The sequence below is a fragment of the Gordionus sp. m RMFG-2023 genome, chromosome 2 (assembly GCF_954871325.1).
Source record: "Gordionus sp. m RMFG-2023 chromosome 2, tfGorSpeb1-WG-v2, whole genome shotgun sequence".
Lineage (NCBI taxonomy): Eukaryota > Metazoa > Nematomorpha > Gordioida > Chordodea > Parachordodidae > Gordionus > Gordionus sp. m RMFG-2023.
In genome coordinates, this window is record NC_088776.1 from 27,030,078 (window position 1) to 27,054,389 (window position 24,312).

Consider the following 24,312-nt stretch of genomic DNA (forward strand, 5'->3'; position numbering starts at 1 on the left):
TTTCAAAAATGAAGTTTTTTGCTCTGCTATTTATCTCGACCCTAGATATAATGTATTTTTAACTTTTGAAGAAAGAGAGATCGCCAGAAAACATCTTTGTAAAACTTGGAACTTGATACAAAATCTAAATAATCAGAATATTGAAATTCTAAATACTATGCCTACGTGTTCGTATTCGAAGGATAATTTAGATGATGATTTTGAAGATTTATTAAAGTCGCATGAAAGTCTTAATAAGAATAATTCTCAGGGCATCAAAAATTATAATAAATGTATAGAAATAGAATATATAATTCGGTCATTTGATAATATAGAGAGATAAGATACTAATCTTTTGAATTATTGGGAAAATGTAAAGAATAGTATGCCAGAACTTTATAAGTTAGCTATAACTGTGCTAGCAGTTCCAGCTATGCAGGTCTCCGTAGAAAGAGCATTTTCAAGCCTTAAGTTTATACTCTCTGCGCAGAGAACTAAATTAAATCCTGAAATATTAGAAAATATTTTAGTTATCCGTTCGAATTCTCTTTTTAAACCTAAATAGTATAGTATACATATTATTTTATTCATTATTGTATTTACGCATGTTTGTTTTTATCTTATTTATTTATGAAATAAAAAAAAACTGTCTAATTTATATTTCCTAAATTTAATAAAAATATCTATTAGATTATCATGGATAAATTAAATAAGAAATTATAAACTAAAAAGATTTTTTTCTAAAATTAATATATACATGGTTAATGATTAATTTTTTTAAAAATTAAATTTATAAAAACCGGAACAAACCGAAAAGAACCGTTATAAATTATAAACCGAACCGAACCGATATGATTTTTTTTAAAAAACCGAAATCGAACAAAACTTTTATAAAATTTTAAACTAAAAACCGGAACGAACCGAACCGTTATACTAAACGGTTCGAAACCCTGATGCCTATAGTTAATTTCTAATTATTGTTCCTGTCAAAAATATTACGACAAAAATCACATTAAAAGAAATTTTTAAAGCCATTTCGCTATTCGGAATACCTGAAACTTTAGTTACTGATAATGGCAATAACTTCACAAGTAATGATTTTGAGAAAAATTGCAATGATTATGGTATTAAACATGTACTTACGTCCGCATACCACCAGCTGTCTAATGCCCGGAACGTATGGTGAGAACGTTTAAGGCACATATGAAAATAAATATAAAGATTGACTTAGATACTGCACTTGACAAAGAGGATAGAGTTAACATAACATTATCACGCAATAGAACCTTTAATGTAGGAGATTTGTTTGGTACAAAATACAAGGTGATGACAAATGGTGGAAAGGCAAGGTCATACACAAAGAAAGTGACATGATGTTCCAAGTTAAGACAGATAAAGGTATATTAAGGAGATTAGATTAATTAAGAAAAAGAGATTGTTATAACTAGTGCTGTAAACATTTCTAAAAAAATCGAACGCGTTCAACGTTCATTGATCGAATGCGTTCACTTTCAAAAAAAAGAACACGTTCACGAAGGCGTTCACATTCATGAACCGTTCAAAATTATGATAAATTTTTTTTTTAATTTCTAATATAAATGTCTTATATTTATTAACATAATATTAGCCATGTTAAAAAATATATAGTTTTATTTTGATAATATAATTATAAATTCAAAACAATATATCAAATAAAAAGATATTTTTATTTATAAAAAATTTTTCTTATTCATTTTTAATAACAATATTTTTCAAAATTTTCATCTGATAGACAAGAACGCTTGGCAGTTAATATGGCATTAGCTATACTAAAAACGCGCTCAAGGGTAGATGAGGTGATTGCGGTATTATACTTAATAAATAACTCTTTTAACGTCGGGAATTTATTAGAAACATTTATTGTTTTGTTATATGCTTCAAAAAATTGAGATAAGTATCCCTCCAATCCATTCTCTACTCCCTCGACAAAAAAAGGATATCTCAAAATTAACAGTTCTTGCATTATCATTTCTAGGGTTTTCAAAGCATTTTTTTCAATAACGCTATAAGTTTGTTTTTAATAGGTTCGTTCTGTGGAAGTTTTATCCATGGTTATTGAAGCTTGAATACTGGATGTATAATTGCAGAAAGAACATAATGATCTTCATATATATATGTTTAAATCTTTAAAAAAAATAAAATATATGTAATTAATTGAGAGTGATAGGTTTAATACCTTTTATTAATCCCATTTAATACAGCGTCTATTAATGGTTGACCATATTTGAGGCCACTAATTTTTTTAATTTTAAAATAACTATCGTTATTGTTCGGGTCAAATATCTTAAGTGCATTTCTTCAAATTTAATGATTTTAGTTAGTTATATTATATTATATAAAATAAAATAATTAATATTACAATCAAATGTCGTTTTAAATTGGAACCTAAAGATTTTGACAATATAATACTTTTTAAGCACATTTTACACTTGGTAAGCATTGAATTAGTTCCTTCAATATAGGATATTACTGTAAAACATTTATCATATTTGGCCATGGTAATGATAATTCATCTGATTTTGGATTTTCAGAATCAGATGATGAGGATTAAATATTAATACATGCTTATGCTAATCTATTAAATTAAAATATAAACAATAATATTCAAATTAATAAACTATGTGTTAAAAAAATTGAAATGTGAAAAGGAAATACGCAGCCGATTAAAAAACATAAATAATATTTTTTTAAAAAAATTCGGAAATAATAAATTTTTCAAATAAATAAAAATAAAAGTATTTTTAAAATTGAACGAACGTTAAATTCGAAAGCGTTCGTCATAAAAAGGGAACGCGTTCACGTTCAAAGTTCGTCAAATATAAAAGGAACGCCGTTCAACATTTTTTTCAAAAAGTTTGCTTACAACACTAGTTATAACACATTTTTAAATTATGATTCTAACTCTAAAAATTCTTTTAAGGAGGGAAAATGTGGACATAAATAAAAATACCATGGATAAAGATAAGATAATACCGATTTCTACACCAACATTAAACAATGCTTATTTAAAAGATTATAAAACTTAATATAAAAAAAATATATATAATAAATATTGGACACTAAAACGCGAAAAATAAATTAAACATTAAAAATATTATATAATAATTTTATTGATTTATCATTTCAATATTCGATTATTCGATTTATTCAATTTGATTCTATTCTATATATTATTCCAAATTCATATTATTCTAATATACAATCTGATCAATTATTATTCCTGATTATTCACGACTTATTGATGATAACAATTTTGAAAATTAATAATAATAACAACCGAGTACCACAAGCAGCATACACGATGATATTACGATCGATGAAGACAACTCACGATAAGGATATCAAACTAACGATTTGGACAATTTAAGGTAAAACTTTATAAAAACGATTAGGACAATCCAACGTACAAACTTTAAAAACAACGATTTGGATAAACCAACGTGTGAAGTCGAATGCGATACATACAAGCCAACGATAACAAATTTGACTTATGCAACGACGTGAACAAACGATAAACCATTTGGACAACAAGCTCTCGACGACATCTTAGGGAAAGCTTCGTCATAAAGGGAGAATGTTGAATAATGACCTTCTTATTTTTGAATTTTCTATTTTTATAAAAAAACTTATTCATATTAGCTTATTTTTACTTTTGTATAAGTTTATTTTATATTGAATAGATTATTTGATTATATTTTTCATTCAAATGATAAATGATATGTTTTGTATATATACTAGCGATATATTTTATAAAAAAGATAATACAATTTATGAAATAATAAAATGGTGTAAAAATAAAAAGCTTCTTTTTTACATGATCAAAACCCGGTTTATACTAAAAACTGGAAGTACAAAACTGAAAATGGTTATTGAAAAAAAGGGTATTTTTTTCCCCAATTTTTTTACTGAAGATGTATACCAGACTCTGCTTTATATTTGTACAATCTTAAACTTGGATGAACATGGGTCTAAGGGTTATGACCCTTCATAAGGATATAAGTGATAAATTTAACATAAATATCATCCTATTTAAATTTAATGGATACTTAGGTAATTATTTTTATTTAAAAATTATGTCTAAATGAAAGACCCTTACTATATTATTTTTAAAAAAATACATTTGAGGGGGAAGGGATGTATTTATTTAATACTTTGGTTAAATTTTCACTCGAAAATACGTGGGAAAATAATTCTAATAAAATTTATAACTTTATTTGGATAAATAATTTCTATAATTACATGTATTACAATCAAAAATTTATAATATATAAATAAAATGTACTAAATCACTTTGAATAAATTTTGACTTTCATTTTATTTTCTCCTAGGGAAATAAAAGTATAAAAATTTTGTGTTCAAGAAATTCGTTTTGCTGTGAAAAGCTGTTTTTCATACTTAATATTCATCATTGTTCGGTAATTCCATACCAAATCGATAACTATTCGGCCCGACCATTTTAATTTCGATAAAATTTTGCATACTAAGAGAATATCATAAAGCATCGAATCCAAAATTTTAGCCTCCTAGTACTCATAGTTCTTGATAGTGTTGTTAAACGGCTCGTTTTGAGCCGATTTTTAAAAACGGCTAACTCATTACTTCACTTAGAAAAATATTGCGCAAGCCTGAAGATTTTGCTCATAGAAGGAACAAAGGTCCATATATATTATCGAAATCTCAAGGCTTAGGCTATATTTTTCTGGCTAAAATATTGAGTTAGCCGTTTTTAAAAATCGGCTCAAAACGAGCCGTTTAACAACACTAGTTCCTGAGATATCAATGGTCAAAAGTGCCAAAAATGACCTTTTTCGAATACGATTTTTTAAAATAAAATAATGATTTTAAAAATATAAGTTATATGTGATTTTGTAACTCTATTAAAGGCTTTTTATTATTAAGGATTTTTTTGAAATAATATTGTTGCTATTTTTTTTACGTTATAAATTTTAAACATGAAAACTCCAGGTGTTTCTCTTTCCAAATTTTCTTAAATTTAATATTTTTTTATTCGCTAACCTTATATCTATTCATAAAAAAAATTTAAACTTGGCAGCCATGGGTTTTTTAGTTATTAAGATTTAAAAAATTAAAAAATAGATGGCGCTCCTTTATAAAAAACGTGTTTTGTTAAGATTATTATTTTTTTAAACTTTTTTATATTTTTAAACATAAATAACAAGATTTTCTATCATTAATATCATAAAATGAGATTATTTAGCTGCGGTTATAATCATATTTTTCTTATAGAAAATTTCAATTTTCGTAAAATTATTTTATAAATTTTGTAGATATACTAGATAAATTAAAATTCATGAAAGATATTACCTATTTTCGGTTTTTCATTAAATTTAGTTTTTTTGACGCCATGATAATTTCGTTTTGCGATAAATTATATGTACGCCTAGTAGCCGTTGATGGGCTAACTATTGTTAAATATTATTTTTTGGTATGAAAAGGATATTTTGTGCAGCTGGATAAATAAAAGAATTTGTTGGTCCTTTAGGGGGAAGAAAATTAATTTTTACTTCATCTCTAATTACGTTCACTTCTTGTACAAATCCTAACCACCAATTGTTTTCATATGCAAATGTTACATATCCTCTAATCTCATCGATTAATAGATCCTCAACCAAAGGATCCTCACGTGGATATACTAAATTCTCCACAATAAATGTCTGCGAATTAGAATATAGTTTAGTGTTGAGTTTAGTTAAACCAATGAAACACTGCATGAATTTTTTGTGTCCCAGGTATTGACATAAATTTACTAAATTTATACCTTTTATATGCTCTTCCGCATATTATAAAAATTGTAAAAGTGTAATTATTTGTTCAGTATAAGATCTATGTAAGCTTGCATTGGCAACTAACCTTTTTACTGTGCCGCCTATGCCGTCGCAGGCACTTTTATCATGTGCCGTAGGAAAAAAATGTCATTCTGCTTGAACACCAAAATCAATTTCATGGTAGCAAACAATAATGTTTTCCTATTTTTATATTGCGCTGCTGAACCATCAGAAAAGTAGTGAATTTTTTCTGGTGGAGTGTAGAATTTTTTTTTTTTAAATGAATCAAATGCGATAAGAATAAAAGGAATGAAACAGTATTATGAATTAAGGATTCCGATATTACCACAAAAGGTTGTTTATTTGTCATTTTATAATAAATTGAGAAAGGATGCAACGTAACTTGCGAAGTTGTCCAATGATAACCCTGAATTTCGTCTTGGACAATAAAGGAATAATTTTCTAAAAGTCACAAATAATTAGATAGTGATTATTTTCTAAACTATTTTTAATATTGTGAAATGAACTTTGTTGTTCACAAATAAATGAATGGCATATGAGAATATTCATTTTATCGAAAAAATAATGAATAAATTCGTCTGCAGATTGAGAAATAGTCTCCAGTTGTTCTATCTACCGAAACTCACTGTTTAAACGTAACAAAAGCTATATCAATTTTTATAAATAATTTTTCGATGCGTTCTTTTATAAGAGTGTCGAGCCAGGACACTTTTGCAGTCACCAAAATAACAGGTGGGTAACAGGGGATTGCAAATCATTCTGCCTATAACATCTCTATAATTGTTAATGTACCTCACCATTTTTATGTTGCTATTTCACATTCTAAGATCATAAGTTTAATATTCTGGTGTATGCCACAAACGCATACACTATGGGTTCCGCTAGCCCCTGCTAATATACAATTTTTTTGTCTTAAGCTAGCAAATTTCAAAATTCCAATTGTTATGTTTGAATTACTCGCCTTAAAATGATTATATAATTCTTTTAAATTATTAAGAACTAACCTTTTTTGAGCGCTCACTCGTTCCCCCTTTTCAATGATAGATATGCAATCCTTTTTTCCTGGTAATACCCTACTAACTTCATCACTACAAAATTTTTTTTTAACAATATTAACTGTTTTTTAATTGAGATATTTTGCAGGCTTTCGATTTGGAGTTAAAAGTATTCCCTTTTCTTCTAAAATGATTTTGGGATTATATGCCATATGATATGTAGCGTTGAATGTAGTTTTTATTTTATTTGCTCTCCAATTAGGAGGCAGAATGGTCAGCAATTAAATAAATTAAGATATTGTGATTTCATATTATTAAGTATATCAATATTGTCTTTTGCATCCGATTCTGGATTGTTAATTATTATATCTGAAACAGCTTTTGATATTTTAGCTACCTTTTTTTTAGCTAATTTTTTTCGGTTATAATAGGAGATATTACAATTTCGTTTAAAGTTATATTGTATCAATTGATGTTGATGTTGTGTTGATATTATTTACTTACATATTCGCTATAAGAATTTATATTTTCAATATTTTTTTGTGATAACCGTTTAGACATTTATCACAAATATAGTGTTCCGCCTCAATGTTTGGATATTGTGTCATCCACGTCATGACTTTACGCAGGTTCTTTTTGTAACTAAAGTGTTTAGATTCTTTAAAAGGATTTACGCATTTATATTTATACATTATAAAGAATTTTAAGAAAAAAAAAATTAATATCAAATATTTGTAAAATAAAAATTAATTAATATTAGGGCAGGCATGAAAACTTGCTTTTATCTTTCAACAATTAATTATATATTTTCTTGTTAGAGATATCGGAATCCTATCTTTTTAGGAAATTTAATCATTTATTATAAAAACACTAATTTTTACAAGTTATCAATATAGTAATATAAGTAAGCCTATCAAACGATCTATATAATATTTTTTCATAATAGTAATGCTGGAAAATCTTATTATTTATGTTTAAAAATGAAAAAAAGTTTGAAAAAATAATAATCTTAACAAAACACGTTATCTTATAAAGGAGGGCTCATCTATTTTTGAAAAAATATTTATTTTTTGATTTTTTAAATCGTAATCTAAAAACCCATGGCTGTCCCAAGTTTAAATTTTTTGAAAGTATTAAACACCTGGAGTTTTCATGTTTAAAATTTATAACGTAAATAAATATCCGCAACAATATTATTTCAAAAAAATCTTTGATATTTAATAAAAGGCCTAACTTATATTTATAAAATCTTTATTTTTTAACTTATCTCAAAAAAATCGTATTTTTCGAAAAAAGGCCATTTTTGGCAATTTTCATTGATATCTCAGGAAATATGAGTACTAGGAGGCTAAAATTTTGGATTCGATGCTTTCTAATGATATTCTCTCATGCAAAATTTTATCGAAATTAAAAAAGCCGGGCCGAAAAGTTATCGATTTGGTATCACAAATATAAATTTATCCCTCAGATATATTTCTTGCATAGTTATATAAATCAATTGTTGTCAATATATGATATGCATGTTGCAAGCTGCTAACCTTTTAGAAACGCTCCCGAAACTGTCGCAGGGACTTTTATCAGATGCGGTTGCAAAGAAATGCCACTCTGCCTAATAGTTTGGCACTCTTCCAAATCCTTTTTTTTAAAGAATAAGATAAATTTTGTTTGAAATGAATAAAATGCACATCCAATGAAATCTTTTTGTATGGTTCTGCACTACAAATGCATAATTTTTTAAAGGTCAGCAATAACCAAGAATTCGCCAACATATAATGTGGATTTTAATGTGAAATAAGGATTGTTGGGAGGTTATATGAATGAGGAATCATTATTTAATTTTTTAATGAAATCTATAAGTTGGCGGATTTTGTCAGCGTTTCAAGAAATGTTATATAGTCTATTGAATTCACGTCAAAATTAAGCCTTTCTTTTATTTTTGTATAGGCTAAAATAAAATATTAATAATAATTTTGCCAAGTAATTCCAAGAGAAGATTTAACCAAAGTGTTAAATAAACCAAATTGCACCCACCCCTCACCTCTCAAAATTTTTTAAATAATTTGACATAATTTTTAAATAAAAAATATTACGTAAATATTCGTTAAATTTAAATATGATGATATTTATGTTAAATTTGATCAATTTTCGCCATATAAATAGACATAACTCCTAGATCCACGTTCATCTCAGTCTAGAAACTTGTACAATTATAAAGCAGTTTGGTATACATCTATAGAAAACATATCTTTTTATTCTATAGCCATTTCCGGTTTTGTACTTAAGGTTTTTGGTATTAATTGGCTTTCTATCACATTCATTTATATGTCATAAAAGATCTAATATTCAGCTATATAATGAAATTAAAATTTTTGCTTAACTTAATTTTTTCTTGAGATATTTTAAAATTAATGAAGTGCATTTTGTCAAAAATATACCTTTCCGCTCTTTAAACCCACATATCTTAGCGAGAAAGTAGTGAAAGAAAGTAAAATTTCATTTTTTCTTAGTTATAGTATATACTACCAATATAAATTTAAAAATATTATGAGTGGTTCGGGTTGACAATCGACTTATTTAAAGTTTATTTGATATGGAATTCATCATATATATAATATGTATAAAATAGTAAATATTTTAACAATTTTTTGTTCGGCTCGTCAATTTTTCTTCCCGGTCAGGTTCATATAAATTTTTCAAACGTTGCCTGCAGATAATTAATTTGGATCGAGGGGGATTAAAGAAAGGTGATTAACCTGATCCAGTGGGTCCGAGCATCAAAATATTGCTCTTTTCTATTTTTAGATCGATTTCCTCGTTATCCAATATATCACTACCGATTGCAGAATTACTGTATTTGGTGAAATTGATATTTGCATTGCCAGTACCATTATTTGTATTTTGAGTAGTGTGGTTGAATGGATGTTTGAGATTTTGAAAATCGATCGGCGTAGTTGGATCGTCGTTATTTGGATTTTGCCCTGAAGGTGGAGGAGCTGTAAACTGAGACATATTCTTGTGAGTGTCTAAGATAGAAAAGCCTGTCAAGTTTAGGATATCTAAACATGTATTTTTTTTAAAAAACGGATAACATTAATGGGCCATTTTTGTGTCAAAAATAAAATTGAGATTTTCGGCCCTTTCAATTTAAAATTTGCAGGAACGTTATATATGTTCTAGTAATATCTGAAGCAAAATTTTAGCTCATTATCAATTATATTACTTGAGGTAATGGGGATTAAAGGTATTAAAAATCGACCTTTTTTTATATACCTTTTACTGATGCTAAATAATTAGTTTTAAATTAAAGGCTAAATTACTTCGAATATTGAATCTAATATTATTAACTAAGTCAATAATTGATAATTATGGGCAAAATATGAAAAAAAATTTCTTTAAATATTGGTCATCTTATACCTATTTTGAAATTTAATCTTAATAATATTTCGTATATATTATGAGCTTCAATTTTTTATTTTCTATTATTCTTTTACTATTTTTTTATTAATTTCTTCAATAATTAACGCAGCTGGATAATTATAAAAATTAAAATAAATAATGTATAAAAAACATATAGATGGCACTATATATATGAATATTTCAAAGCAATAAAGGGATTTTCTATCTTTAAAAATCATTTTGAGGCATTATAAATGATTCATGAGTAATTTTATTTTCAATATGCATGATATTACTCGTAAATCAAATTTAAAGCCTTGAAATCATTAAAAAAAATAAGCCTTTTATTGCATTGGAATGTCCATATATAGCGTCATTTCAACTATATATTCTATGTTATTCACAATATTTTAAAATAATTGTCGTGCGAATTATTGAAAAAATTATTAGAAAAAAAAATGCAAAATTTAAGCTCATAATCATTTTGAAATATTAATTTTAAATTTTCTGCTGGACGTAAGATGATATATATTTTTAAGAAAATTGATTTTGATACTTTCCCCTTAATTATCAATTATTGACTTAGTTATTAATATTAGATTCAATATTCGAACTAATATAGTTTTTAATTTTAAACTAATTATTTAACATCAGTAAAAGGTTAAAAAAGGCAGATTTTTGTACCTTTAATTCCCATTAACTCAAATAATATAATTGCTAATGAGCTAAAATTTCGTTTCAGATATACCTAAAATATATATAACGTGCCTACAAATTATGAAAATATTTGATAATATTATTATGAATTTAAATGCATAAAAGTTTCATATCTGCCGATTTTTAAAAACGACTCGCTCAATATTTTATCCAGAAAAATATTACGCAAACCTGAGGATTTTTCTTATAGGCACAAAGGACATCTTAGCAAAATCTCGAGGATTAGGCAATATTTTTCGGGCTAAAATACTGAGTTAGCCGATTATAGAAAATCGGCGTAAACTGAGCCATTTAACAACACTAATATTATAAAGAAATCATATAGTTTTGCGAATTAAAATAAATTTAAACATGAGCGATAGTATATTTTTTTAAAATAAATTTTCAAATTATTTAAAAAAATATTCCAATAAAGTATTTATAAGGGCCAATAAATTGAAAAATAAAGTAACATAAATACCTCCTCTATGAGTTGTAACAATCTGATCGGGATGTGATGGTTTACCAAAATGAATCACAGAATTTTCATTCTCTACAAGCACTGAATTGCTATTAGAACCAAAATATGGGGAGTTAGAATGTTTTGATGTATTTTTGATAGTAGAAGTTTGACTAGATGGGAAGTTACTTTTTGGGCTGTTACCCTTGAACGCAGAAAATGGAGGATTATAGGGAGGGGAAAATTTGAATTCTTGGCTTGCCTCTCCCGGTGGCCCTTTACTGTCGGAAAATAATTTGGAAGTTGATTGTGGACAGATAATATTTGTGTAAATTCGTTTATAATGATTGTAAACTGCTACGGATAGCACTTTTTTGGCACGTTCTTGACCAATTACATACCTGTTTAGGAACTCATAAATCTGATTGGGGGTTATCGATAAATTAAAAAGAGAATTATAATTCGAAAATAATTAGTAGTTGGATACCTATTTCTAGCTTGCTAAACCTAGTACTTAGCCAAAAGCGATCATTTCTGCATCGCGGTTTTATTGATATATAGTTCAACTTTGAAGAAAGTATAAATAAATTAACTAGCAGATTTTCTTTTACTGTAATTCTAATTAATAATCAATTATATTAGATACCTGAGCATTGATCTTATACAACGACAATAATTAATAAAGGAAATTGAGTTTAAAATGTCTGACTACCGAATAGAATTTCATTAGAGGTGTACCGATACTACCTTTTGAAGGCCGATCCTATATTGCCTATATATAGTATCGGCCGATTACCGATTCCATATTAATATAATTTTCTCATTATACATATTTAATATATTTTAAATTTTAATGTACTCATCCACTTTTTTTAATAGCATACCACAACCTATGTCTATACCATAAGCATAAGAATAGTCATTCAAAAAATACTACTATCATTTTATCGGATCAAAAAATTTAATCATATCGGTCGATAACCGATATTTAAGAAAAAAGGAATGATCGGCCCAATCCTATAAAAACTATCGGTTCCCTAAATTTCATTATATTTTTGGCGATACATATACATATTGATTAAATATTATTTTCATCTTAAAATGGCACTTAGAAGCATAGTTTAGAATGGAAACCTCAAAACCGGGACCAATATATTAGCAGGAAACACACTCCTTTCTCAAAATTTACAGAAATAGGAACCCATTTTAAAATTTCAGGAACCAGATATAATAAAAAGTGCAACTAATTTATATGTATATAATTCAAAATGTTGTTATGATTTATTCTAGAAAATTTATTTAGTGTTTAAATTTTTTGAATTATTAATCTAGGTTGCAAACTCTGCCTCGATAAAACCAACACTTAAGTAACGATATCATCATGTTAGTGAAATAACCTAAAATATCGTTTTTTCCAGTAAGTAATAAATTAAAATTATTTACCTGAAAAATAATCTCAAAATAGATTTATAAAACATAAAATAATTCAAATCAAATTAATAAACCTAAAAGGTATCTTTTTTAAAATAAGAAATTTGTTTTTATTGCTCTTTAAATTTTAGTAATTTCTTAATAAACGAAATATAATTTAAACCTTAGTAAATAACGCGACACATCTTTCCAAATGCTTATTATCAATAGAAAATAAATTAAATTAAATATTTAAACCTTTTTAGGGTGCGGGGGAGGTTTGGAGAAGGGACCTTGTGCGTATGGCATCTGCTTTTCAGCAGTTTGCGTTCCCAAGAACGACGAATTATTCCTATAATACTTCTTAGTTTCGTTTTCGGTTAACACGACAAAAAAATGGTGGCATTTTTCGCATTTAACAAATCGAGTCGAAACTATTAAAAGAATTGATTTAAAAAAAATATTATTAACATATTTATTATCTACGATATATGTAAATAATAAAAAAAGGCTAGTAATTTTTAAAGATGTGTAAAATTTATCAAGATGGGAAAATTTAATTCGGGGATGTTTGATTGATTGGTCTTTTAGCACTTACGAGGAAAGGCCACTAGCTTCTCCTTGTAAAACTCTGTGCCTTGACTAGTCCTTTTCTCGGCTTGCGACATGTGGGCTAAAAAATTCCTTGCAATTTCCTTCCTCAATGCATCTTTCATGGCATTGTCTAAATGAATACCTTTGTCACTTTTGCTTCCGTCAAAGGCATCATCATCAGAGAAATGATGGGTTCGATTATTGTGTCCGGGAGCCCCGGCAGGTTTCAATGACACAATTAAACTCAAATCATTACTTTTTAGCAACTCCCAAACACGCGAATCTTTTATTCGATAAACGGATTAGCAAAAAAAAGTGTCATGTAAATTTAATTTAAAATAAATTTTTAAATAAAAACTACAAATAAAGGCAAACATTTTATTAAAAAAAATAAAAGATAGTAGTTGCCTTTTGTCGTGATTCATGCTATATTGACTGACTATAACTAGTGACGATTATCAAAATACATAATTATGGGTTAATTAAACCGGAAAAGTAATAAACAAAAGATGATTAAAATATGATTTTATTATAAGATGCTTTTTTACATGAAAAACATTCTTAAAAAAGAGAAAAATGTTTAAAAAAATTTCGATATTATCAAGCTGAACTAACATATCAAAGTATCAACATTCGAGCAATTCATCCCGCATTTGGGACAACGGATTTTGGTTGGACCGCCGGTAGTATTATTGTAAGAACTTCCACCATTTCCGGACGATAAATTTTTTATTTGAATAGTAGAATTAGTCGTAGAAAGTGGTGGTAGCAACCCCTTGCTATTCGTATTATCACCATCGTCTTTGTTTCCTATTAATAAATATATATAAGTTCAATTTTTATACAAAGCAAAATCTTTAGAGATGATTACCTTTATAATTAAATGCCCCTCGAAAATGACCAATAAAATCAGTTTCCAAACCATAGGAATAAATTACAAGATTGCTATATATATTGATAGACTTTTTTTATGCGGCCAAAAAATAATTATGCAAATTTTAACTTTATATTTTTATGCAATAATATATATTCATTTTTAATTTTTTTACCACTTCCGCCTTTAGAAGAACTTGAATTGGATGAGTTATTATTGTTGTTGCTGCTAGAACCACCTTTTCTTCTCAGCGTAAATATAATAGTGTAATGACAATTCGGTGCCAAATTAGGATAAATAGATGGAGATAAAAAGAGGCTAAAATGAAATGAATGTAACATTTATTTTTAATATAATTTTGATGAAAAAATAATATCCTTCCATTCTATATAACTTTATTAACATTTTATATATTGGAAATGAAGGACAACACATCCATTAAGGTATTTAAGTTTTTTCACCTTCAATAATAATTAGGAGTATGAAAGAGCATATCAAGTTTGTTTATTATAATTATAAGGGCATAAAGTGCAATGAATAATTTGTTACAGGATTTCTCATCCAAAAAAGAAAAGAGTCCAATCAAAAAAGAAAAAGATTCGATTCGGTAGGAACAAAAATTCAATTTATTTGTAATTTTTTAAAAAAAAATATAATTAAATGACAGGGTAAAAATTTAATATAATTTTTTGTTATATTCTCTGCGACAAGAAAAGGATTTAAAAATGCTGTGTTGTTACACGTCTTGACTTAGAAAATTTTCAAAAAGGTCTAAACTCAAGATTTTAAAGCTTTGATTTTACCCATAGATGGCAGAAAGGTTCGCATATTTATTAGCAAAATTTAGAGGTTTATATACTAATAATTTGGTCAAAATCTTGATTTAACCCTTTTCAAAATAGGCTAAATCGGGTAGTTTAACAACACTACATTGAGACATAAAATTTCCGATATATTAAATGAGATGATTAACTTTTGGAGAATAAAAAAAACAGAATAAATTTAATCATAAGTAAAAGTTGTTGGTTTTTTATTTATTTATAGATAGATAAATAAATAAAAATCAATATAAATATTGGATCGTTACATAATGTCTTAATAAAAAAATACTACCTCATTAAAAAAAAATTTCTTTCATTTATTCAGTATGAACTTCACTTATTTTAATAAAATAGAATGGAGTAAATATGATCTTGTGTTTTTTTCTTTGGAAACTAGGATCACAAAATTAATATTTAAATATATAAACTGTCAACTTTATCTGTACAATTCGATTTATAATTTTAAAAAAATAAAAAGTATATGTATTTATTTGAAATTGTAATAAACATAAACCTTTTATTTTTCAATATTTAATATATAAATATTATACATTCTCTATCAGAGAGCTGCAGAGGTACCATTTCATAGCCCGGCCCTGATTTTAAAAAAATAAAATTTCGGACTGGCCCTGGCGATTTAAAATATTTAATTTTAAAATAATCGGCCCGGCTCAGATATTAAAAAAAAAAGTTTTAAGCCCTGCACGGATATTTAAAAATAACTTTAAAAAAATTGAAGTTAAACTTAAATCGAAACATTATGAGATAGAGAGTTAATAAAATTAATTAACAATAATAAGGAGTTAACTATACCAGAGTAATTTAACAATACGTCAGATAGGCTTCTGACCGGACTTTCAAATTTAATTAACAGTAAGGAAAGTTATATCCAAGTTACCTATAGAAGTTAACTTACCTTATATATTTTTTAAAAAGGACAAAGAGCGCTTCTGAGTGAGAAAGGGACATATTAAAAATTGCTTTCGTAAAAGGAACTGTATCAGCAAAAAGGGGACAGTCGGCAAAAGTATCGTAATATAATATATGTTTATCTTAAAGATAACGCTCAACCTAGTGTTGTTAAACGGCTCGTTTTGAGCCAATTTTTAAAAAAGGCTAACTCAATACTTCATCCAGAAAAATATTACCCAAGCTGGAAGATTTTGCTAATAGAAGGAACAAGGATCTGCACATATATTATAAAAATCTTGAGGTTTAGGCAATATTTTTCTGGCTAAAATATTGAGTTAGCCGTTTTTAAAAATTAGCTCACAACGAGCCGTTTAACAACACTGGCTCAACCCAATGATAATTCTGATAAATCCGTGATTAGAAAGGCTTTGCCTAGTTTTAACTGTTATTCTCCATAAAAAGTTTATTTGAAATCCATTTATATTATTATATAATTAATATTATTTAAATATTTTATATAAATGATCAAGGTTATTTTATTATGAACCTTGAAATTGAAATATTATTATATTGTGTGCGAAAATTTGACAAATATTAAATTATTTTCGTCTAAAAAATAATAACTTATGAAAATCATTAACTTGGTTAAATTAAATGGATCCACGTGAAACGATCTGAAATTATGGGTGGTTGCTGATAAATTGAGAATCGGATACAATTGACTGGGAAGTAGGGATCTAAAATTTTCCGGGCTTTTAAAAGATAGACTCCTGATCTCTTCCCAAATTAAATTGGAGATGCTACCATTATTAAAGGACGTTTCTTTCAAATTTGCCGCTAACAAGGAGATCACGTTTTCTGAATTGTAGTTAGAGGCATCTAAACGTCCGCGAGGGAGAGTATATCGAATATTAATGTAGCGGGAATTATTTTCGTGTTCATTTACAATTTTCACCCCTAATTAAAAAAAAGTATATATTTATACTGCACACATTGACATACATAAATACTTATCATGAAGAAAAAAAATTCATAAGATTGTTTGCCCTATTGTAATAAAAAAATTCAATGGTCCTTATAACGTTTTTTTTAAAATAAAATATACCATCCCTATTTCCTATTAAAGTAAGCATAAATAAGGCAAACAATCATGGCCTCTAATTGAACAATTTTGCCAATATTGTCTTAATGCTTATTCTATGTACATTTAGGTCTATGACTGCACACGAATAATTAATAATTGTAAAAAAAATAATTTAGCCCAATCAGCAATGTAGAAATATCCGTTAATTGCATGATTATTTATAAAATACTACAATATATCGAGAACAAAATTTAAGGTTTGATAAGACTTAATTTTAACAAGATAAATTTCTTTCATTATATATTAATTAGAATACCAATTTAAATATCCATAGAAATCTAAAGCTTTCTGCCATCTATGAGCAATATTATTTTGGCCAAAATCCTATACGAGTCGTTTTTTTAAATAGACCCGGCGGGCTTTTTAGAAACTCAGTAATAACTAGTCATATATAGATACATATTAAACTTAAAAATTATTTATGATTTATTGATTTTTTATAGTTGTTATCATTATTGTATTATATTCATAAAATAACTATTTTTTGTTGTGATATTTAGAAAATAGAAAAATATTCCAAAAATATGAGAATTTGTTTATTGACCTAAATATGACATTGTCAGTATAATTTTCATAAAATATAAAATGTTTAGCCATTAGATTTATAACATAAATATTACTAAGTATTTTCGCCCTGGACTAAAGAACCGTCCGTTATTGTTTAAAAAAATTTAACCTGCTACCACTAGTTTTAAAATTATTTTAACCGACCCAGCAATGTTTAAAATTAACCAGCCAACCCACCAAAAATATATAAAAATCTGGGCAGGATTTAATATAAATACCAGGGTCAAATATAATTCAAAAAAATCTGGGATGAGCTTGAAATTTAAATCTTGCGAAGGCTTAAAATTTTCACCTTCTGATTTATCATTTACTTTGTAAAATCGATGTATAAAAAATATTTATCACCATTTACAGTTTATTAGGAAGGTGGTACTCGTAAGCACAGACAAATGACACTAATCCGATTCAAATCTCAGCTCAACATATATCTGATGAGTATTAGAACGAAACTAGTCATATGTTAGCACACCTACAATAAAAAATCCAATATAACAATAATTAAATAACAATTTGCTTACAATGTTCATTTATTTCAATGTCTTTATCTTAAGTTGTTCTTTCAAAGGAAGATAATATAAATATAGTACTTTCAATGCAAAATAATATGAATTAAATATATATCTGCATTGAAAAAAAGACAATTAATACGGTTGATAATTAAGCATTATATATATTGATTGACGAAGCCACAATTAACGGCGGCGTTTAAAAAATTTTATTGGCGTTCGGCGGCGTGACGATTTCGCTATTAATTTAAAATTTTTTTTAATGAATTTAATATAATAACAATGTATTACATTTTTTTTATAATTTATTTGGGCGCACTTAGTTCTAACATTGTTAATATAGTAAATTTTTTAGATTATTTTCTGTTTCACTCCTATTTAAATTTGTTTTTCTTATTCTCAGAAATAGACGAAGGAATTACATTTTTACTCAGATCAGTCACATAAACAACACCAAAATATAAAGTAAGAAATATATTAAATTAGAAAGATTAAATAAAATTATAATTAACATGAATAAATAGTATTATCAAGATTCGTGGGATATAAAATATCTTTTTGCATTGAGTATTAATCCAGCGATAGAAAAAATTCTTCACCTAGGTGAACTGGTTGCAGGTATATAAAGAACCTTCCTAGATAAATTAGCAAGCCTAGGAAGTTCCAGTAGCTTTTTCCCCAAATAGTCAGTGCATTCTCTTCTGGTATACTAAGTTGGCTGAGAAAAATATGGCATTCTTGCTCTATATTGCTAATGTTGTTATAATCATTGCGAATAGTTTATTTAAGAGCTATTATAGCTATATATGAACTGGATGTTTACCCAGTATCTCCAACTTGAATCTAACTCTGTGCATTTCTATCATGCTCAAAAGTTATAAATGTCTAATTAAAAATTGCAATGATGTCGTAAAGTTCAAATTAATATATTCTGAAACAATTTTAAGATTTTGAAGTAGTGTCGCTAATATCAAATTTTTATAATATAATTTTATTAATAAAAATATAAGATAAAATAAATACTTGAAGTTCGGTAATATGCAATCAGATTTATTGATTAGTATATGTGTTTATATTTCACTGCGAAATAAATCCTAAATTTATTGTTGATCCCTTTTGAGAGGGAAATTCCACCGACTCACTGAATGGATTTAATAATGTGTAAAGTCCGTTAATTATATCAAGGTATTAAAGGGTTTTAAAGATGTTTTTCTATTTTATTTAGAACATTATTTATAGAAATCTTGAACACTACGGATACTTTCTAGCATAATTAAGTGCCAGCGGGTAGGGAAATTTAATTTTTTTAATATTAATTAAATTTATTGGTGCAAAATGCAATTTATAATATCAGCCTTACCAAAGATATTAAAATGTTCATCAAGGTATGGATCAGAACTATCAATATCTAAAATATGGCCTGTCTTATAAATCGATTACAGGCATTTACAATGCTCATCCTCAATTTCACATTCTAAATCAACTACTCGATATCTGAGGGTTGAAATGATTTCTCTAATTTTTTTTTAGTCAGGCAACTTTTTTATGTCATCAACCATAACTAAATTATGATTATGCCCTAAGCATATATGAGGCTTATAATCCCACAATCTGGCGCTTATTTTGGCATTGCCTTAGCACCAGTTACCATCTACATTATTTTTTTTAAATGGATTACCTTATCGATCTCAGATAATATGGTTTCACCCGTATGCTTTTGCGTAAAGTTTCTAATTACCAGGGTAAAATATTTTAAATCAAAATTTTCATTTAAATAACGAAGACCAAATGTTTTATAATTTCGACGCTTAAAATGATCTGTCCATAGATCAAAGGTGATAGAATAGAATTTTGATCCAGAATTAATCAGATTTAAACCATGCACCTTTATAGATGAATAAACATCATCTAGTGCACCCTAACGGTTGTCCTATCAGACAAATTCTGAAGAGGAATCTGTTAAATATGTATTCCATATTTTATTTTAATCTAGTTTTTATCCCTCTTTTGTTTAGCCTTAAATACACTTCAATTAAAAATAGTTTTTTTTATCCCTTTTTTGTTTTGTCTTAAATACAAATAAAGTTTGTTTTTAGATCTCTCTTTTGTTTGATTTAATTACATTAAAAGTAAAACATATGGTTTTTGTGTTCTTTTTTAATCAGGGGTTTTTCATATTTTTGGATTCCTTAGGTGTTCAGTAAATATAAATATATAAATTAGATATTAAGGTCCAGGAGATCGCCCTGAATCCAATGGTATAATTTGGCTTCCGAAAAGTATTGGGGGGGGGGTAGGTTTTATCTCTAATTATGTAAGATAAAACCTACACAACTCCTTTTGGCAAAAACGTTCTATTTTTATCTTGGGTCAATTTTATTTTAATTTATAATTTCGCTTTTTATTTTTTTTATGTTTTATGTATATATTATATTTTTGGTTTATAAATTTTTATAATTAATTTTTTTTTGTACGTGATAAAATTTAAATAAGTTCTGTCTGTTTAATATTATTATGGTTCATACTCGATCCCATAGACTAACTGGCCAGGTATCTCCAACTATACTACCCATAACTGAAGCCCCACAACTTTAATCAAATATCATATTACTATTTTTTTAGACAATATTTTTTAATAATCATTTTATTTCAATTTCAAACCTATAGAAAATCAGTTATTCCTTTATTGTTTATAGAATAAAATGACATTAAATCTAAGCATCACATCAAAACATAATTTCGCCCTATTAGATTTTATATTTATTTTATATATTAAAAGATATTTTAAAAATATCAAAATAATTAGAGCTAATATAAAACAAATTTTTGAACTTTTAGAATATAGTTTTATATAATTAATTTGATAAACAGTTATATATTAGGTTCATACATTAAAAAGATACTCAAAAAATATTAATTATAGAGCTGGCAATAAACAAACTAGGGTGGTTTAAAACGTGTAAATCCATAAAAAAAATTGAGAAGTATTATGTTTGTGTAATTTTGAAATATAAATGAATATTATATGTCAACATCGGTTTCGATCTGACTCACTACCTGCCATCGTTTAAAAATTATCATCAAAAAGTTATATATATATATATATATTAGAATTTTATTTAAAATATTATTCAAATAAGTTCTTTCCATAGAGAGACATATACTCTATCGGTCTACAGTAATTATGCACTTGTCCTAAACTAATAAAAGAGAACAGTTCTGGAACGTTTGGAAAACTAAAAAATTATTTTATTACATAATTGCAAATATAATATTTATAATAGCTCATTCATAAATATTGGTTTGCTGCACATAATAATATCACCCATTATTTAGTGTTATATTTTATGAATTAAGGTTTCGAGGAATATGACACATATATTCCCCTCAAAAAGTCTAGTTATATATGTGCAACCCTATTTATTTTTTTCTCTTAAGTTATAAATAATGTAATGTGAGTATAGAAAATAGGAATCGGTGCTAGTGTTGTCAAACGGCTTGCTTTGAGCCATTTTTAAAAACAGCTAACTCAATATTTTAGCTAAAAAAATATTGCCTAAGCCTCGAGATTTCGCTAATATATGTCCAAACCATTATGCCATCTATGAGCAAAATTTTCAGACTTGTGTAATATTTTTATAGAATTAGCCGTTTTTAAAATTCGGCATATTAATCGACACATGATGTAAAGATAATATATAGGGTTAATTTTATTCATTTATAAAACAATGTATTAAATTACAATCATTAATCAAATATAGAGACCTAGAGGCCTGGTAGTTGCTATATATATAATAATTTTTATATATTAAGAAAATGGACTAAAATGTGTTTGAAATTATGCAAAGTATCAATAGCATTTTATGGAACATTATCAACCATCTTTACCTTTTATACTATGGTGTGTATTACACTATTAATGCATCATGGGATAATTTAATGTACTGTGATCATAATATCTACAGATTTGTAATGTCTAATTATGATTTCATTCATTTGAGTTATAAAAGTATCCAAGAGGTAGATAAAGAGATTTATTTTATAATTTCTAAACAGCTTGAATTGGAACAATGGGCATACCTTTATGCAAGACTTTTGATTCAACAATGACATATAATTTATGAAATTTGTTATCTATATTTTCTCTAATTTTTTGAGTTCCAATATAATGCTTTCAGTTATTCTAATAGTCTTCAAATTGAGATCATTTTTTTTTGAAATATTTACTTTAATTTTGCAGTTAAAAGTTTCAAGTGATATAGTGGGAAATAGATAAATACAATGGCTAGGAAATTGAAATCAATATTTTAATTGATAAATAAATTAGTATCGTATTTATTTCTGCTATGAATATAATAAATAAATGCAATTGGAATATATATGCAATAAGAGGTAGGACTGATTATTAAAAAAATCTAAATTATTAATCATAAAACATAAATATTTGTGAAAAATATTATGGCAGGAATCTAAATTTTTTGGTTTTGGGGACTTCCCCCACCTTGTATATATACCTGTACAGTACTTATAAAATTGCCTAAAATGAATTTGGGTGAGTTTGATCAGGTCAAAATTCAGAGTTATAAAAAAAATCCTGATTAGATAACTGCAAAATAAACATTTTTGGATCAAGCCTCCAAAATTTTATCATAACAGGCAAAAAATGAAGATTAGCATGAAAATATAATATTAATATTTTTGTAGCACAGGCCAGACCTATATTTTATGGATGGTGTTGCCACTGGATTGGTCCAGGAATAAGGTTGATGGACCAACCTTTAGGATTTTAATCCTAATTATATTTTAATAAAGAAAAGTAATTATTTTGGCATATATTCAACTAAGTAAAACTAATTTTATTATCTAATACAAATCATCAAACCAATAGATGACAATAGAAGGTAAACTATTAAGGGGTTTGTAAAAGTTTTGATAGTAAAAAGTTAGCTAGGAATAAATTCCAATTTGGTTATAATAGATTTCTTAAATCATCTAATATAAAAGATAAAGAAAGTAGGATTTAAATTGAACCTGATATTGTAAATAATGTTTAATCTTAAATATGATTAAAAAAAGAAGTATTTTAAAAATATGGCTAGAAGAATATTAATATATGAAATTTATGATGAATCGTTGTTGGTTAAATAATATATATTCTGATTAAATTTTAATTATTAGCTAATGAATCTTACAAAGTTAAATTGTTAATTCATTATAGATATTTTGCATATAAGAATTATTTAAATCTGAGCTAAATAAAATAACGTCCTACACCACAAATATTTTAAATATATAACATTACTCTTATGTGAAGGTTTCATATTCTTAGGATATATATTAGAGAAAGGTATTTTTCCAATAATATTCATCTTCAGCATTAAATTTAAAAATAACTATAAAATTAAAGAGCAAAAATATTATTATGACGAAATCAGATGATTTTTAAAAATTAGATATTTTTTCGTTTCGGGTGTTTTTTAAATTAAAAATAGATGTATACAGTACTAATACACTGTATAAAAACAGGATTGAAAACAATTAGCCTATAAATAATAGTACTACAATATATTTTTTATATTATTTCAGTTAAAATTTAAATTTATATTAATTAAATATTATAATTCATTTTAAATATAAATTAAATATTGTTCACTGAGGTGTATTGTGAGGAGGATAGGTTGCTAATCCTCCCGCTAACATTTTTTGATATTTAGCTTTCTTTTAAAATTTTGAGGAGCAGCTAAGTCACCCCCTTCCCCGCCAAAAAAATTTATCATTGAAAAGTGTTAAATTTGAATCCATTTTATTTATTATTGTTATGAAAATAGAAAAAATCAATTTTTATATAGACACATAGAAGATAGAGAAGAAAAAGGTTTTATTTTTTAATATTTTTGTTTTCATTATATTTGGAGCCGCCGCTTATATATTTAAAGTATAGAGTGAGGCACCACAAACAAGTGATGGCAAATTAGTTCAATTTTTAACAGTATTTGAGTCAACTCTAGAAATGCAAAACCTTGCTATCTGTTCTACTGGCGGTAGACTGTATTAAATTTAATAAATAAAAGTTTTAATCGAAGTTTATTTTAAATATTAACCCTTAATAGCA

The 24,312-nt window shown here is 26.5% G+C and overlaps 1 protein-coding gene across 3 annotated transcripts in view; it reads right to left on the reverse strand.

The window, feature by feature from the left end:
- LOC135925051 (ATP-dependent Clp protease ATP-binding subunit clpX-like, mitochondrial) overlaps positions 1-23,632 on the reverse strand; it is a 40,956-nt gene extending 17,324 nt beyond the window's left edge. For 2 of the 3 annotated variants that reach the window (XM_065460202.1, XM_065460201.1), the window contains exons 1-8: positions 23,503-23,632; positions 16,625-16,940; positions 14,426-14,568; positions 13,992-14,186; positions 13,381-13,659; positions 13,041-13,216; positions 11,394-11,793; positions 9,574-9,876 (exon numbers count right to left, since the gene is read on the reverse strand). In XM_065460202.1, coding sequence (XP_065316274.1) covers positions 9,574-9,876; positions 11,394-11,793; positions 13,041-13,216; positions 13,381-13,659; positions 13,992-14,186; positions 14,426-14,568; positions 16,625-16,940; positions 23,503-23,578 — 1,888 coding nt within the window. In that variant the 5' untranslated portion in view covers positions 23,579-23,632. The remainder of the gene's footprint in view (positions 1-9,573; positions 9,877-11,393; positions 11,794-13,040; positions 13,217-13,380; positions 13,660-13,991; positions 14,187-14,425; positions 14,569-16,624; positions 16,941-23,502) is intronic. The other variant, XM_065460203.1, reaches the window with a different exon arrangement.
- Between the last annotated feature and the right edge of the window lie 680 nt (positions 23,633-24,312).